The sequence below is a fragment of the Bidens hawaiensis genome, unplaced genomic scaffold, assembly GCF_021521415.1.
Source record: "Bidens hawaiensis isolate Kalapana, Puna unplaced genomic scaffold, B.hawaiensis_p1.1 tig00000636_1, whole genome shotgun sequence".
Classification (NCBI taxonomy): Eukaryota; Viridiplantae; Streptophyta; class Magnoliopsida; order Asterales; family Asteraceae; genus Bidens; species Bidens hawaiensis.
Window position 1 is genome coordinate 5,470,634 of NW_027491038.1, and position 18,350 is coordinate 5,488,983.

An 18,350-nucleotide genomic window follows, 5' to 3' on the forward strand; every position below is an offset into this window, starting at 1 on the left:
TATACGCACTTTTGTGTAATGACACAATCATAATATATATATATATATATATATATATATATATATATATATATAATATAAGGATTTAAAGAACCTTCATTGGTTATAAAATTACTTGTCTTAAAACAAGTTTACAAGTAATTTACAAGACTTAAGTATACTATTTGTTATATTCTATGCCTTAGAATCTCTAACATTCGCTTGACATTTCTTGTATGCTTCTAGTCTTGGTTATAGATCTAGTTAGATTGTTCTCGAGCATTCAAAATGAATACTCTAGCGTTTCCTTTCTTAGCACCACTGTCACTTGCGTCGGTTATCGTGTTCTTCTTTTTCGGACATTCTGTGCTGAAATGTCCTTTTTCTCCACATTTGAAGCATGTAACTGCTTTCCTTCTACAACCATCTTCAGAATGGCCGGTTTTGTTACAGAAAGTACATGTGACTGTTGTATTGTTCTTGTTTTCTTTTCGACATTTTCCAAGATGTCGTTTACCATAGTTCTGACAAATTGGTCTTTTGAATTTAAATGTTTTCTCCTTGTCGATCTTCTTCATTTGATTGTTTCTTTTTCTTTCTTTCTCACACTATCTTTCTCTTTAACCTCTATATTTCTTACCATACTATTAATCAAACATCTGGCCAATTCCATGACCGAGGAGGTAGTTTGTGGCATATGGGTTCTCACTATATCTCATATCTCTTTGGGTAACCTATATATGTATTGAATAACTTTGTTGTATTCTGAGTTGTCTAGACTCAGAGTTGATTGATAATATTCAAGAAACTTAGTATTATAATCCATGAGATTTGTAGAATCCATAATGTGGTTTAGAAACTTGGTTTGCATATGATTGAATTTATGTATAGGGCAAAAATTCTGTAATACGAGTTCTTTAAAAACTTCTCAATTCATATAATACAAGGTTTCTATGCCCTTTCTCATGACTAGAATGTTCCACTATTCTAGAGTTTCACCTTTGAATTTCAAAGATGCGTACTAAATCTTTTGAATCTCAGTATATTGACTAATGATGACGATGGACTCGATCTCTTCAAGTTATCGTAAAGTTTGTATAGCACCTTGATTACCATAGAATTCATTTGGTTCATTGATTTTGAAGTTCTTAAAACTACAACCTTAAGTTACTAAATGGTTCTTGAAGTTCTTACTATCCGTATTGGAACTATAATGGTTTTTCCTATGATGGTAAGGATTTCGGCATGGGTGAGTTCTAATAATCTTATTTGAATGTTCAATTTTGTATATCTCTCATTTCATTATATCGATAAGAGGGATCATTGTGTCATGAATCCTCTCGTGCATTTTAACTAAATATTATTCAGGAATCTCATGGTCAGGTTGCGTCATATTCTTGTTGCTTCTCTGATTTGGAAACTTCATCATTATTTGTATGACTGTTTAGGTTTGTCATTTTATAACTGTAATTGCATCAGTATAAAAGAAACTTATATACTGATGATATATCGCTTGATATGTGAACTTAAAGCCATAAGTACAAGAAATCGTTCGATAAGTATGTCGTATTCTTAAAGGAATTTCTTTCTAACTTTGCTTCTTCTTTTTCTCGGACCTCAACTAACTTTTCCTTGAGGTTATTCGTTTTGTGTTGGGCATAATCCATATGTTTTGCCTTTTGATTGAGTAATGATATTAAGAAACTTTTATAAGATGATATATCCATATATCTCTTAATTACCATAGCTCTTTCCGAATATCTTAATAATGGTTGATGCGGTTCTCTCTCTCTCTCTCTCTCTCTCTATATATATATATATATATATATATATATATATATATATATATATATATACTAGTTTGTCCCTTATTGTATTTTCTTGAAATGACAAGTGCATACCTTGTGTACAGACAACCCATGAGAATTTCTGTAAATCTCTTTCTAGGTTTATTTATTTATGTCTCTTTTACTAAATATATCTCTGACATTGACTTGGAGTTATTAATATTTTGGATTTTGTCCACCTAAACTTTTTCTTAAGCTGATATCCTCTTTCTTCCAGACTTGCTGGGAGAATTACTTTAAAAGTTTATGCTTTCTTATTCCTTGACATATTTTAAAGATAAGTTTAGTAAAAAAAATTCAATTAAAAACACAATGAACAACCAAATAACACAATATAAAAAAACTCACTAACTTTTTTTTTTATTTTTATATAACAATATGATATTTATATTAAAGATAAAAAAGCAATTCTTATTATTGTAAAAAAAAATTCTAAAAAAATGTCAAATGAAAAAGTTATAAGTGGGTTATTACCTTCATACCCTTTTCATCAATTTTTATTCTTAAATTAATCTCCATCATCCAAATTTAAGATCAATGAATTATATTCGTTCTCATCATCTCTTTTTTTTTTACTTTGTATTTTAACTTTGTCCTTAAAAACTAAACTATAGAAAACGAAGAATAATTCTCAAACTAGCCTTTTTTTATCAAGCTTTTACGGTTTATCCCAAGACCAGACCAAATTCCAAAAGTAGCTGATGTGCAAAACGTTCTATTAAAAACTTAACCTAACATAGACACTCTAGTTTTAAATTTGTAAATCTAGACTATCCTAATGCTAAACCACTAGACAGACAAGTGTACCTATCAACTGTAGTAAAGCCTAACGAAGTCCGGATATCGAACCCAAAGGACACTAGCGACACCTAAACTAGACTTTGACTAATAACTTAAATAAATAGATTTAATTGATTTTTGTGTTTTTTAATTATTAACTATAAACTAAAAAATACTTAAACTAAAAATGACACGAATAAATAAGGGTGAAACTCAAATAGGAGAAACAACTATCTAGGCAAGGGATCCTACTAGTCAACTCATAAACTCTCGGAATTGGATTTATGATTGGGACCGTATTCTAAAAATATGAAATTTAAGGAATAACTGTAGTAAGCTAGACACCTCTCGGTATCACCAACAATACCTAAGAACCATAAATATCATGTATGCTCAACGGTTTAAATGGTTCGGATCACCTCCCGGTTTCATCTTACCTAACTATGCTAAGGTACCCAAAGACTAAATTACCTCCCGGTCTCTCTAATCGCAAAACACCCTAAGGCGTAAAGGGGTATTTTAATTGAATTTGGTTATAATTCGGATCTGTAAGAATCTAGGGTAACTCACTCCCGTGCAATCACTACCCAAACCCACAAAAGACCAAAACAGACGACACTTAATCACCTCTCGGTCTCTCAAGTGGCAGAATAAAAGGTATCTCTAAACTTTCAATTACCGCTCCTATGGAATACGTTAACAATATACCATAAACTAGTTGTAAACACACGATAAACAACCTAATATGCATCCAAACATGAAAGACATTCACAAAGACGCATATGGAACAATAATTTGATAATAAATTAATACCAAATACGCATATGTATCACAACCAAATAAAATAAAAACTTCACCAAAACATGAACCAATCAATAAATAATCCAAAACAAAAAAATAAAACGAGTGTAAAAAGTATTCATTCAAACCCAGGCAGTATAAAAGTTTAGCCTACCATAATAATCGATGAAACAAGAATAAAAAATAAAGTGTGGTTCATCGAAAAAGAAATAAATATAGTTGAGCTACTAGCCTGCGAGCTTAAATTAATTGACGTGCCTGCCTGCTTGCTTTTTAATTCTTTTTTTTTTTGAACTTTTTGAAATTTGGTCGTGACTTTTGATTGACGTGTGTGGCTACTTGTTTGCTTTTATATATTTTTACCTTGTGTCCTTCAATCCCAACAGTAGCAATCGACCAAAAGGGGTGGCCCCCCTTGACTTCGTCCCCTGTTCACGTCCCTCATTCACATTAGGGTTAAAAACCCCCTTTTTATTAATTTCCTAGCCTTCATGCCATACCCACTATGCCGACCTAATTAGTTCTTTCTCGTTTGGGCCTTTACTTTCACCAAAAGCAATTAAACATGTGGGCTTCAAATTCAACTCGTTGCATGGACTGAATTCTCCAGATAGCCATTTAACTCATTAATTTTCATTTAGATGTCACTATAAAAACAAACCAACAATTTGTAATTAGTATAATATCAAATCATTAATTAGTATTTATATCACATAATTCTTATTAAACCATCATTAACGTTTGTATTATTTGATTGTTAAAAAAAAGATTGGGTAATAATAATATAGAGGGTTCATTTAGATATTCACTCGTTAAGATCAAACTTAAGAAAAAGCATTCAATATTAGCTCGTTGTCACATGAAACCTTTTTAAAATCTAAATATGAGCTAAAATTAACTTTATTTAAATGAAAACACCCCAAACCACTCAAAAGTGTGAGAAATATTTATAATATTTATATATAATTTAGCCCATATCAGTGGCCTAACTATTCTATTAGATCCAACAGACGGAATTTCTAACCTATCCACCACGTAGCGGGCTTCTCCGTCGGATCCGACGTTTTAAGTTTCCGGCCGACCGATTAGCTGAACGAACCATCGAAGGAATGAAACAAACCGACCTAATAATAAACAGTCGGATCTAATGGTTCAGTTCATGCTTCCGTCAGATCCGACTGTTTAATTTGTTCGAAGAACCCTAGATTTTTCAGTTTGGGGGTTTTGATTTTGAGTTACAGAGTGAAATTGAACATTATGGTTGTGTTTCTCTTAAAAAAAACTAAGCGATTTGCACTACTGATTTGCTTGATTTGTGAAGAAAAAATAAATATATAGATGGAGGTTGGTTATGGAAGTTTAGAGTTTAAGAGATAGAAGATGAAAAATTATGTCGGACCCACTAAGAAACTGTCGGACCCGGCGGTTTTTTGAGAAATTCCATCGGATCCATTAATACATTAACACTGGCGCGATTTTTAAGATCCAAACATTCCGTCGGACGGTGTTGAATTTCAACAAATAAATTATAACTAAAACTTACCTACATTGTTAAGCCTAGTTGTATGGAACATTGTGATGAGTTATAGTTATTTGATGGATTTTGATAATTAATTATTGTTCATACATTATCTATAAACACAATTAAACCAAACCAAAAACATTATGATAACCAGTGTTTTAAAATCCGCTTCAACCAAATTCCAGTGAGTAGCCATGTATCTTGTACCTGGTATATTTGAGCGGTTTTATGGAACATCAAATCGGCCGGTTTTCATAGAAAACCGGTTTAAAAGCCCACCATATTTTTTATGTTTTAGACCACTTTTTGTATAAGTTACTTATTTCATGTGATTTTTGTATATTATGATTATAGCTAACTAAAACTTCTTATTTTTTATTGTAGGAAGTGAAAGTACTTATAATCTTGTAGATGAGGATGGCGATGAGAGCGAATTTCATCTTTTAAGAGACCGTGAACTAGATGCATAAAACACTCCGATGGGATAAATCTATTTCGCACCTTTATTTTAAAATAAATTTATTTGAAAATTAAGTGCTTTTGTATTTTTTTTTTGAACATGGATTAACTTTTGAATGATATTTATTATGAAATCATGTATTTTTTTTTAGTTAATGTTGAATTTATATGAAATTATAAGGTAAACTATAAAAACTCAGTTGAACCTCACGGTCCAAACTGGTTCAACCGATTGTACCATTTTTTAGTCCAATCCGGTATGAATAAAATACCGGTTTTTAAAACGTTGATAATAGTATTTAAACATATAAGATTTTTTATACTAGAATTTATAAATATTTTTTGTTTAAATATAAGTGAATAAATATTGCAAAATGGTAGGGAATACACTTGTTATATATACCTAATGATGGAGAGAGAGAATAGTAATTTGGAATTCCTTTTTGAATCGTATTGGATAACTGACTTTGACTAATACTTTGATTGATTCTACATGTATAACTGAAGACTCCATATAAAAAAAACGTGTGTTACTTAACAAATATTTACACTTAGGAAATTAGTTGTGATTTTAGCATAAGTAAATTGGCATCTTTGATATTCATTAAATATATGAATATAACTATATTTCGTATAAAAAAAAAAGAAGTTGAATAATATAAATGACACTTACAAAAAGCTGTGAATTTGAAAGATAGAGAAGATGTGAGTGTGAAAATTTTCCAGTTATAGTGTAATTATATATAGGCACGTAAGAATAGTATAATTTTGGTTGGTTGATTAAACATAGAATGTTGTTTGAATTTTCATTTAAAAATTGAAAATAAAATATCTCATATAAATATAAATGTTCTAAATTTCAGCATAATACTATTTATACAAAATAACAATAGAAGGAATAGTCAAACAATTTTAATGTAAACATTATTGGCAAACAATTTGATTAATAAAAAATATATATGAATGCTTAAAATAAACGGTTGCATTGAAATCTGAAAGTTACCATGTCTATAAATACAACAAGATTATATACTAATAATGACAATAAATTTATATTTTAAATTAGGAAGTATGTTTAACATAAGTAACGTTAGATCTATTGACATATTATGTACATATAAGATAACAAAATCACTGATATGTTATTGACAATATGCATTTGAAAGTCAACATGTTTATGAATACATCAACGTTATATACATATAGACTAACAAAATTATTGTTAATGTTATATTGTTTTAATTTTATACGGTTTAAATAAATAAAAGAAAATACGGAGTGTAAAAAAATTAATGTTAACATAAGTGTATTATTATCTGAATTTCGAAAAATTAATAAAACATACCTTAAACCTAGTTTATTTAATAAAAAAATATTTGTATTAAATAAAACATACCTAATTGATTTGGGTTATTAGGGTTAAATATTTTCCTTATAATGAATGCAGAATTATATATTAGAATTAATAGTAATGAATACAAATTTAATACAAATGGTTGTCTAGTATTTTATTATATTTTAGAATTATTTTATTAAGATGAAAAATAGAGAACTCGTAGATATAAATGGAAAGATGAAATTTAGACCAACTGAAAGAGACCATATTGACACAAACTCTATTGTTTTAATAGTATAGATAGATTTAGGAAAATCTATCATAAAAGTTTAGATGATGGTTTGTGAATACACTTAGCTTAAGACACCATTGATTGCACCAACTCCTAGGGTTATGCAAAGGTTCATAACCGGAACCAAAAATGGCTGAAAAATAAAACCAGAATCTATTATATTAAACCGGTTCGGATCCAGAACCACTAAAATCGGTTCTCGCCAATTGGTTATGTGCTAGAACTGATTCGGTCGTTTATTTATCAACTGGGTTGTGCAAACTTCGCAAATTGTAAAACAAGTTTATATAATTGTATGTCTTCTTTCACGAAAAAATTAATTTCGATTACAACATGAACATATCTAGATTAAAAACTAATTGTAAGAAGTTAAATAAATCATTAGTGCCGATAGATTAAAAGTAGATCATATTATTATATATCGCATTGTAACGTCCCGTTTTTCGAGTATCGGTTAATAAATGAAATGTGAGTTATTATGAGTCGGGCTAGTGTTGGGTTAAATGGAATTGGGTTATGGACTTGGGTTATGAAGGAAAGAGGAAAAGACCATGGGCTTAAGCCCGTGATCTAAAATTATATAAGTCATTAATACACATTTAAATTCATTTCACACATACTCCATACACCTCCCAAAACACAAAGTTAAGCTCTCTCTCTATCTCTATCTCTCTAATCCTCTCTCTAGCCAAAATATAGAAGAGAAAACCGATCCCGACCCAAGGTATGATAGTATTTTGTTGTATGAGCTTAAACCCGTTAGATATAGTCACGAAACGACGAGCCGACACCGTTAAACTGTTTAAGTCACGAGATCCGGGTGGAATCGGGTATAAACCGAACCTAAGATGAGCTTAGGGGTCACCCTAGCTCAGATCTGGATCAAACGGGATGAAAAACGGTAAACTCGTTTTTCAGGCAAATACCCGGTTTTCGGCGGCGGCGCCGGAAAAAGAGAATACGAGGTAAGAATGTTAGGGAATGTTCTAACATTCCCTGACCTAACCCTAGTTCGCTAAGGGGGTAACTAACGAATTAGAAGTAATTCGCTAGCTGATTCGTCTAAGGGAATATAACGAACTAGCTTAAGTTCGTTAAGGGGAGAAGATAGCGAATTACCCTTGATTCGCTATAGTTAAAAGATAACGAATTGGAAGGTCCGATTCGTTACATAGACTGGTTCGCTGTGGACTGATTCGTTAAGGGTCCGGTTCGTTAGAGGTTTCAATTCGTTACAAGAACCAGTTCGTCATGACAAGTCAATTCGTTAAGGATAAGTAACGAACTAGAAGTTTAACAGAATTGCAGAATGGTCCCTGGACTTAAAGAATAATGATTTAATTACAAAGAAGCCCTTGGACTTTTAAGTAGCAAGTTAATTAACGATTCAAAATGTTAATGGAAAATGTGATAAGACTAGTTAATAGAAAAAATTTCCAAGCTTACCTGGCAGCTCGACCCCAGCCAGGGGCTCTGCCCCTTGGACCCTGCTAGGGGCTACCGCCCCTAGACCCCGCTGCCAGAGGCGCTGCCCCCGGACCCTCGTTCGTTGAGGGTTATAAGTGGACTAGGAATGCGATATGGATAGTGATAGTAATTAATACATGTAATTGTTATACAGTTAGTCGTGCTCAGCTAATGAAAGGATTAACTATAAACGGTGAACGTAATCACGTTCAGGTGAGTTTCTAGCCCCACTTCCTTGTTATGTTTTCGGGGCTGTGTGCATACTCGATGTGATAGTTAATACACTTACCTTAAGTGGTAAGTGTGTGTCCTGTATGAATTATGTATGATGATTGCTTGACGGTGCATGAACGATCTTCGGATATTGCATGGACCGTCAGGTGGTAGTTAAAGATATGATTGATATGTATGATGTAAGATATGATGTATGTATGAATATATATGATGTATGCACAATGTATGTATGATATGTTGACGGTACGTGAACGCTCTTCGGAGATTGCACGTATTGTCAAGGAAGGTATCTAAGAACAGGTATGGTACAGTTCCAGGAAGGAAAGGGACCAGACCCTAATAATATATGTGATGGTAGGGACCAGACCCTAATAATATCTGTGACGGTAGGGACCAGACCCTAATAATATCTGTGATGGTAGGGATCAGACCCTAATAATATCTGTGACGGTAGGGACCAGACCCTAATAATATCTGTGATGTTGGGGACCAGACCCTTTACAATATCTATGATGTTAGGGACCAGACCCTTAAAATAATTGTGAGGTTATAGGGCGGAAGGCTCTTTAAATAGGATGTATAGTTATATATGAAAAGTAAGTATGATTAATGTACACCCCTTCGGGCACGTGTGCAAGTATGAGAACAGATTGTATGTTGTATGATTAACTAGAACTCACTCAGCGTAGCTGACTTTTAGTATGCACGCAGGTGAGTAGATTGAGGCAGTTTGCATAAGAGGAAGCACATGGCATGAACTTGAAGAAGCTGGCATCTCAAGAAGTGTTATGTTATGATAATTAAAAGACAATGTTTATGTTTAAATAATTTGAATGCTCGTTAAGACAAGGATTAATGGTCATGTAATGTAATGGTTGAATGTTTTATAATATTCCACAAAAGTTTTAATTAACTCTGATATTTAGAACTGCGTTTATGAGTAAATCCAACGTTAAAGTGAGGCGCCGGTAACGGGGCCTTACACGCATTAACTTGAAAGCTTGAATCAAAATTGATCTTGGCTGCTAGATATTAAACATAAAACAGGATGCCTTTGAATTAAAGAATGACTAAATGGATAAAAGCTTGTAGTTATCCCGTAAAAATGGGAATTGGTAATTCTATTTAAAAACCTTTTAATATTCCAGTTCTTCGATTCCAAGTCTAGAACCATCAATTTTACTCGGAACCGAACCGGGAACTATTTTAATGCAAATACTGACCATAAAAGGTAACACACGTGAGCGGTTCATAGACACCGGTTATATTTCGGTTCCTCATGTATCCGAACCGTTTTTTCTTGCTAACCCCAATTATTTAGTGGGGAGCTACGCCGGCGATCATGTGCTACTTCCGTCAACAATGGAGGACAATCACTAATTTTCATAAATCAAACGGCAATAGTTTTATCTTACCTTTCTCATCTTTCCAGTTAGCTTCTTTTCTTCACTCGCGTTCTTCAAATACTAATAATCATCCACCTCGATCTAAGGGGGTGTTTGGGATTGCTTATTTTTACCAACTTATAACTTATAAACTTTTTAAAAAGTAATAAGGTGTTTGGGATTGCTTATATTATGAGAGGAAAAGTTCCATAAGTTACAATAGTGTAACTTATTAACTTAATGAAAAGTTATAAGGAGGTAAAATAAGGAATCCCAAACACCCCCTAAGTACCAAAAGGTTACCAAGTTGGATGATGCCTCGAACCTGTTCGACGAAATGCTACACACACGACCCCTGCCTTCTCTTATTAATTTTAATCAGCTGCTGTTACCAATAATGATATTGCCATCCGTTTGCTTAGGCTCATGGATGAAAAAGGCATTAAACCTAATGTTGTGGCATATAGCACCATCATTGATAGTCTTTGCAAAGACAATTTGATAGATGATGCTTTCAAGCTTTTCAAAGAAATGGTTTCTGACAAAAGCTTTTCAATATAGTCACAACACCATGTTGCATGGATTGTTTTTGGTTGGACGTTGCAAAGATGCACGCAAACTCTTTGATGAGATGCGATCACAAGGCCAATTTCCAGATGAATTTACCTATGAATAATCTTAGATGGTCTTTGTAAATTGTAACAACAATCAAATAGAAGACGCAATCTCTTTGTTTCATTTGTTGGGTGATATCAAACTAAATTATAGTATAGTGGTTTACAATATTCTTATTGAAGGTGCAAGCAAATGTGGGAAGCTTGATATTGCAAGGGAACCTTACAGTAAAAAGTTTGCAACCTAATGTGCGTACATATAACATTATGATAAATGCCCTATGTGGATGAGAGTGGTTGCCCTCCAGATAATGTTACTTACCGTGTTCTTCTCCAAGGATATCTTAAAGCCAACATTACGATGATGTAGAGATGCTTTTACAGGAAATGGATGGAAGAAGTTACTCTCTTGATGCTTCAAATGTATCATTGTTAATCGATAAAATCGCAGCTGGTTCACTAAATAGAAGCATGCTTAAGTTGATAGGTAGGCTTGTGCCAAAATAATTATTGGACACTCCATCCTAGTTAACACTCTGGGAGAGAAACTGAATTAGAGATTGTGACTGGCTTATCTATTTAGCTGTGAAATGGGAAATGAAGATTGTAGATGCAAAATGTAGTAAGTACGAAATCTGTAACAGTTGGCCATTTGATGAGGTAACCTTAGCATGTTTGTACGTTGTTGTAGTTTAATGATGTTCAACTAATTTCATGGATACACTGGCAGGTGGCAAATGCATGTTTATGATTTGTTTTTTCATGACGGTACATGTTAGTTCCTGTCTGATATGTATAAACTAGATATCTCAAGTGTTGTTTTGTGAAATCAGCTCTGTATTAGAAGTCAACCCCAGATTATTCAAACATGTCTTGGCCTGCTACTGTAGTTTTAGCAAGATGTTTGAAAAACCCCAGCAGTGATGAGAAATACTTGTGAAGTAATATTAGGCTGAAAGGACATGTTGCAGAGTCAATTGAAGACGAGCATGCCTTTGATGCAAATCCAGAAGAATTAAAGGCGTCCAGAAAGTGTTAAAACGGAGGCATGTCTATAATCTTGTCTCTTCCAAAAGGTAGATTTTAGATATATTACTAATGTTAAAATATTGAAATGCTATTAAATTGCTTGATTCATATTGATAAAAATATGAAAATCTTCTAGATGATTTTGCACATATATACTTTCGGGAGGGCAAACTCAACAAGCATTTATTTTATACAATTTTAGACACCTGTAGACAGTAGTTTGCATTTTTTTTTCCTTCAGTTTTGACCTGCAGGAATTTATTCACCAAATTGTTGACTAAAGTACTTTTTATGTTTTGCTAGTAAAACATATGCTACATACTTAGAACTTGAGTTTTAATTTTTCGTTGGAAATTGAAACGGAAATGAATATGATTTTCAGTTTGACTGAGACGGATATGTTGGGTCATGTGTATCATCTGTTTATTATTCTTTAAGTAAAAAGGAAAAAAATGAGGTGTTAGTGTATCATAGATGAGCTGTTTGTCACTCGCAGCTCGAACTGGGAGATCATTTAGTCATATTGAGTTTGTTAGTAACCGTAGATTCATTGTTTAAACTGATTATTAATTGAATTTGTTAGCACACATTTTTGAAAATTTTACAAGCTGTTTAATTGTACCAGTAAATTTTGACACTTTATAAACTTCTATTGAAATATTCATTATTGGTATTATCCCACAGTGCCTCATTGTAACTTGTGGACGTTATGAACAAGCGTCACAAGCTACGTGTCCTAACACCTCTCTGTATAGGAAATTCATGTATTACAATGCTACATTGTCGCTAACACAATACAAATACTGCATGTCACTAAACTATTAAACTAGAGAGGATTTACTTTTAGACATTTTCAACTAAACATACAGCAAGAAGGTGTGAAGACCAACACAATGTATTTGAGTGTTTTCATCATAGCTATAAAGTGCACTTAGATTATTATGTCTGGATACGGTCCCAGCCATATCTACTCTCTTAATTGTATTATGAGTAAATTGTTAAAGCCATTACTCATTAACAAGCCAGGCTAGCCATTAACTTCCGTTCTTTTCTATATGTACGTATGATAATGAGCCGTGTTCTCTTCTTTTATAAGTTGAAAACGCACCAAACAACCTCAATCACTTGGTCCATATATACATGACTTTGGGTCTCATGACACCACTACTAGTAGGTGGCCTGTTTTCTACACCAAATTTCCTCAGAAATTAGTAGGTTTCCTCTATCGTTCGAAACAGTAAATTATCACCATTTGGTTCTCTTGTTTTTCCTTTCATGGCTAGGCCGGTAAGCAGTTCAGTCGATCAGGTTCGGTTCTTTTCTGGTAGAATGTTTTAGTTCTTTTATTTACTGTCTAGTTAGCTCAAGTTCAATTTGTTTTCAGGGAAAAGCGATGTCAATGGTTAGATCAGGCCAATTGCCTTAGAACCTTTTTCACTGTATTTTCTCAAGTGTTCTTATTGAGTTACTGATACGTAGTTTTTAACTTAACTTAGGATATTTACATCGCGCATAAACTTGGGAGCCGTACATGTTCAGACTTCACTTAGTTTGCAGGTGTTGAGAAATTAAAAGAAAAATATTACGCATAAACAAAGGTTTATAACCAAACTGGAAACATATATAGTTACATAACAAGCACTATTTGTAGACAAAGACATTACAAACCAAAGAGACTCAAAAGTTCTTCTATGCCTTTCTTCTAACAAAAATAGTGCTCTTGATGTTTTATTATAATTTATATTTTTTGTAAACTCCATCTTTCTTCCATGCATAATTATAGATCCCATCCTCACTGCAACCTGCACAAATTCATCATATGCACATCAATACAACATTTGGTGTCACTCCATTTATAAATGTTCATGCAATACATATATATGTACACAAGTAGATGTGTCACTAGCTAGCTTATAAAAGTATGCACTATGCATAACCCATATTATTATTATTATACATAATAAAAGAAGTTTAAATAGAAGCACATGCATATTATTTAAACATACTTGGAGCAATCGGTGCTGGGGCTGATCTTGTAAGGGATGCTGACGCCACACTTTCCAGGGAGACTGGCAGCATTGGCGGCATTGATGCCGTTGATGGAACCGTAAGCACTCTTTAAGCAGTTACAGGCAGCCTGACGATCAGGGGTTGTCTTTGCAGCGCTATTGAGTGATTTTACCCCATTGCAACATCCCGGTGGCACAACACCACCTTTGGTAATGTAGCCAATGCATGGTGCTAGGCTGCTGGACACCTGACCACAGCTAAGAGCCTCTGCATAGGGTGCAACCACCACCATGCAAGTCACCACAACACATAGAACCATCATTGCAATCTTTGCCATTTTTGAAGACTAATTATAAAAGTTGTAGGAAACTATATATATATAGCTTTCTTTTGTATGATTTTAAGGTTGTTGGTGCTAGAATGTGTTGTCCTGGGTTAGTATTTATAGGGGTGTTTGCACATGTCCATCTGTGTATTAATGAATTTAAGAGGAGGTTATGTCGGTTTGGAAGTTGTTAGTTGGAAGTTTGTTTTGACATTAATTAACTTTGCACGACACGTTCTTGATCTTAGATCTTGATCACCAGGTGTAAGGTTAAGGTTTATTTCATTCGATCTAATCACATTAGTTATTAGTTAAGGTTTTAAATAGATTGCGACAAACCAACTCCGTCAGTGTGGACCATGTTTGACATTTTGATCTACAATTTCATTTTGGTTCAATTCTTGATTAACATAAGGAATGAATCGTGCCTAGAAATTAAAGTGTCTACTCTTTACTAGAGGATGAAATATGTATAACTCTAGAAAAATTCCGAAGTGATGGACATATAGATATACTGATGTATCTAAACATCTATAGCACATTCACATCTCGTTCTTCTTTTCTATTAAATATTTTAACACAAAAAAAAAACAAAAAAATAGTTTTTTCTTTAAAATTTGTTTATTTTAAAAAGCATATGAAATCACATTATTTTTATCATACTCATAGATAATTAGTTTATTATCTTTCATTTTTTCATTCTAATTAATTTACAGATGAGCCATCATTTGTAGATTAGTGGTAGAAGGCTTAAGTTCTTCGGTGGAGATTCATATTTGATCTCCATTTATGTCAATTTTTTGTGGATTAAGCCAATGAAGGATTTGAGCTAAGCATTATGCAAAATTGTCAGTTCGAATCTCGAGTCCACCTGATTTTTCGTGTCACCGTTGTTACACCATTGAGTTATGCTTTTGTGGTGGCATAACGACTGTCAAGTGACAACTAACGGTATGTTTTCCGGAGAACGCCCAAGTAAAAACTCTGAAGCACCTGATTTTTCGTTTCACCATTGTTACACCATTGAGTTATGTTTTTGTGGTGGCACGACGACTGTGACTGTCAAGTGACAACTAACAGTATGGTTTTCCGGAGAACGCCCAAGCGACAACTAACAGTATGGTTTTCCGGAGAACGCCCAAGCAAAAACTCTGAACCTACCGTGAGCCCAGTTATAAAACAACATAGTTTGGACATAGTGCGCAAAGGAACTCTCCATTTTGGATAGTGTGGTGGCTTAAGAACATTTTCATCCCTTATCTACAAATTCAAAATTACATTAAAAATAAATACATTTTTTAAAATAATATTTTTTTTATACATTTATTATTATTTTTTCTCTCTCCTACATTTACAAGCACTTTCAAAAAGGCAGTACTGTTTTGAAACCCGGTCATATCGGGATCCGGTACCTACACCGGGCCGGGTCAGTGTATTTTGGTCGTTTCGAAAAACCCGGCTGGTTTTGCGGGTGGGCTGTCGGCCTAGACCTGTTGACCCGGCGGGTGAACCGGTAAAACCTGTTCTTTCATTAAATCCAAAATGAAATGTGCATGCCGGGATTCGAACTTGGATCATTTCGGAGATAGAAGCTTTAATAATTACTCATGAGCCAAACAATCAAGCTTCATTGATGTCTCTATTGATCAAACATAAATCATATATTTTTAAAAGGCAATGTATAAACATAGATAAACATTAAAGTTTGTTATTATTATTATTTTTCATATGTATATGAATTATATATATATATGTAATATATATTTAAATTATTTATGACGTCATCCAGGTCAAACACCAGTCTGCCCTCCCAGGCTGGTCCGACCTTTGACCCGGTAAGGGGTCCGGGTCGACATCCGGGCCGGGTCTGAAAACATTGCGAAAAGGTATTAAAAATTCTAAGGGGTGAACATGAACTTTCAAAATTTACAGAAAAATTACTATATTTTATCTCTTCTTCACTCACAACACATTAAATCACTTATGTCTTTTACATTAAAAAACCACTCACATTATTTGGTTAACGGGATAAGAATGCTATATATAAGAAAATCGTTGTTCAAAATTTTTTTTAATATATAGATATTTGACTTTGAGTTAGGACATTTTTAGTAGCTTCTATATTTCTATAATTATATTAAAAATTATTAAACTTTTTCTTTCAGTTTTAATTAAATAATATTTATTATATCTTTATTATTAAATTTTCCCTTCTCCACTCACAATCACTTTTAACAAATATTAAAAAAGATTAGAATATTAAAAGGTTCCTCGAAATTTACTTATGAACAGTAATATTTTTTCTCTTCTGCACTCACAACCACTTAGAGCAGTCATATTATATCCCTCATATATGTGAGTGTGGTTTTTATAATGTGTTGTGAATTAAAGAGAGAAAATAAAGTTATTTTTCTATATATTAATTGAAAATTTTTTAAAACACCCTATATATTTTTTAATAATTTTTTAAAGTGGTTGTGAGTGAAGAAAAGATATGATGAATTCTTAAAAAACTCATTAATCTATTGTTGAATCCGTAAAAACTCATTAATTTATTCATGCAAGTCACGTTTAAGTTCCCCATCTTTCATAACTTCAATAACATTTTTATACGTCATGTTTAACTAGTGATTTTATCTTTAATACGAGTGTGTCACTTCTGTATAAAGTTTTTTTTTTTCTTTTAAATGTGTTTTTTTTTCATCTTCAAACACGTGTTGTGGTCTCTACCACATTATAATGTGTAGTTCAAGTTCGTAAGCTTCTCATTGTATTCACTCATGCGTTCATACAGCTAGTTTTCAAATTCATTTCTGGTGAGTAAATCATTAATAATAAGTGAGGAAAATAACATGATTACGTAGAAAGAAAGGCTTATAGATAGATAAGGTGGAGGAGACACATATATATTATATAACAAGAACACTATTTGATGCCAAAGGCATCACAAAGCAAAAAGACACACACAGTCATATATGTCTTCTTCAAACTAAAACAGTGCTCTTTATGTTTATTGTATTTTATATATATATATATATATATATATATATGTCTTTATAAACTTCATCCTCTTTTCCATGCTGGATATCCTCACTGCACCCTGCAAACACCAAATGCCATAGCACATATTAATTTCAATATTATATAATATTTGGAGCCGATAAAATAAGTTCAATTGTAGAAGCACATATTATATATGAACATACTTGGAGCAATCAGTGCTTGGGCTGATCTTGTAAGGGATGCTAACACCGCACTTGCCGGGGAGACTGGCAGCATTGGCGCCATTGATGCCGTTGATGGAACCGTAAGCACTCTTTAAGCAGTTACAGGCAGCCTGACGATCAGGGGTTGTCTTTGCAGCGCCATTGAGTGATTTTACCCCACTGCAACATGCCGGTGGCACAGCACCACCTTTGGTTAGGTAGACAATGCATGGTGCTAAGCTGCTGGACACCTGACCACAGCTAAGAGCCTCTGCATAGGGTGCAGCCACCACCATGCAAGTCACCACTACACATAGAACCATCATTGCAATCTTTGCCATTTTTGAAGACTAATTAAAGCTGTAAGAAACTATAGCTTTGTATTAATGTATGTTTGTAAGTTTGTTGGTGCTAGAAAATGTTGTCCAAGGTTGCAATTTATAGGGATGTTTGTGATATCCACGTGTGTATGAATGAATTAAATGAGGGGTTCGGTTTGGAACTTGTTAGTTGGAAGTTGGTTTTAACATTATTGATAATCAACAAGTGTAACGTTTTTGTTCCATTTGATCATCTCTCTTCATAGTAATGAAGTCTGGTTCGAATTACATTGCGAACAAACTAACTCCACTAGCTAGTGCCGACCATGTTTGACATTTTGATCAACAGTTTATTCTTTTGTTTTATAGCCGTGCCTAAAAATTAAAGCGTCCACACTGAAGGATGAACTAAAATAAAAGTGTCGTCTTGAACATATTTATGGTACCTTAGATGTTTATTGCTTATGGACATATTTACTCTTAAACCATATAAGCCACAAATACAATTTTGGCTTTGTGAAAACATGAGTTGATTAACCGACGTACCGTGCACTAACGTCTAACGGATATATAAGGTAACTTAATTTATTACTATTAAGCAATACATTTTTTTGTAAGAGATAAGTACTTCATAAACTTTGTTGTGGTAAGTTTATAATTAATTTTAATAAAATTATATCCCTACGGATTTTTCATCGTTAGCTACATAATAAACCGGACAATATCTTTTATCTACTACACAAC

General features: G+C 33.2%; 2 protein-coding genes across 2 annotated transcripts; both read right to left on the reverse strand.

Annotated features, from left to right (window-relative positions):
* Window positions 1-13,366: 13,366 nt before the first annotated feature.
* On the reverse strand, window positions 13,367-14,162 carry LOC143530253 (non-specific lipid-transfer protein-like). Its single transcript, XM_077025843.1, has 2 exons — window positions 13,752-14,162; window positions 13,367-13,547 (listed from the first exon to the last, which is right to left on the reverse strand). The coding sequence occupies exons 1-2, from the start codon at window positions 14,090-14,092 to the stop codon at window positions 13,538-13,540; spliced, it is 351 nt and encodes a 116-aa protein (XP_076881958.1). The 5' UTR covers window positions 14,093-14,162; the 3' UTR covers window positions 13,367-13,537.
* A 2,989-nt stretch (window positions 14,163-17,151) lies between these two features.
* LOC143529524 (non-specific lipid-transfer protein-like) lies at window positions 17,152-17,820 on the reverse strand. Its single transcript, XM_077025303.1, has 2 exons — window positions 17,287-17,820; window positions 17,152-17,180 (listed from the first exon to the last, which is right to left on the reverse strand). Exons 1-2 carry the CDS (start codon window positions 17,625-17,627, stop codon window positions 17,171-17,173), a joined length of 351 nt encoding a protein of 116 aa, XP_076881418.1. The 5' UTR covers window positions 17,628-17,820; the 3' UTR covers window positions 17,152-17,170.
* Between the last annotated feature and the right edge of the window lie 530 nt (window positions 17,821-18,350).

Excerpts from the sequence above, each read along its gene's own strand:
- LOC143530253 (XM_077025843.1), bottom strand. The coding sequence starts at position 14,092 with ATGGCAAAGATTGCAATGATGGTTCTATGTGTTGTGGTGACTTGCATG.
- LOC143529524 (XM_077025303.1), bottom strand. The coding sequence starts at position 17,627 with ATGGCAAAGATTGCAATGATGGTTCTATGTGTAGTGGTGACTTGCATG.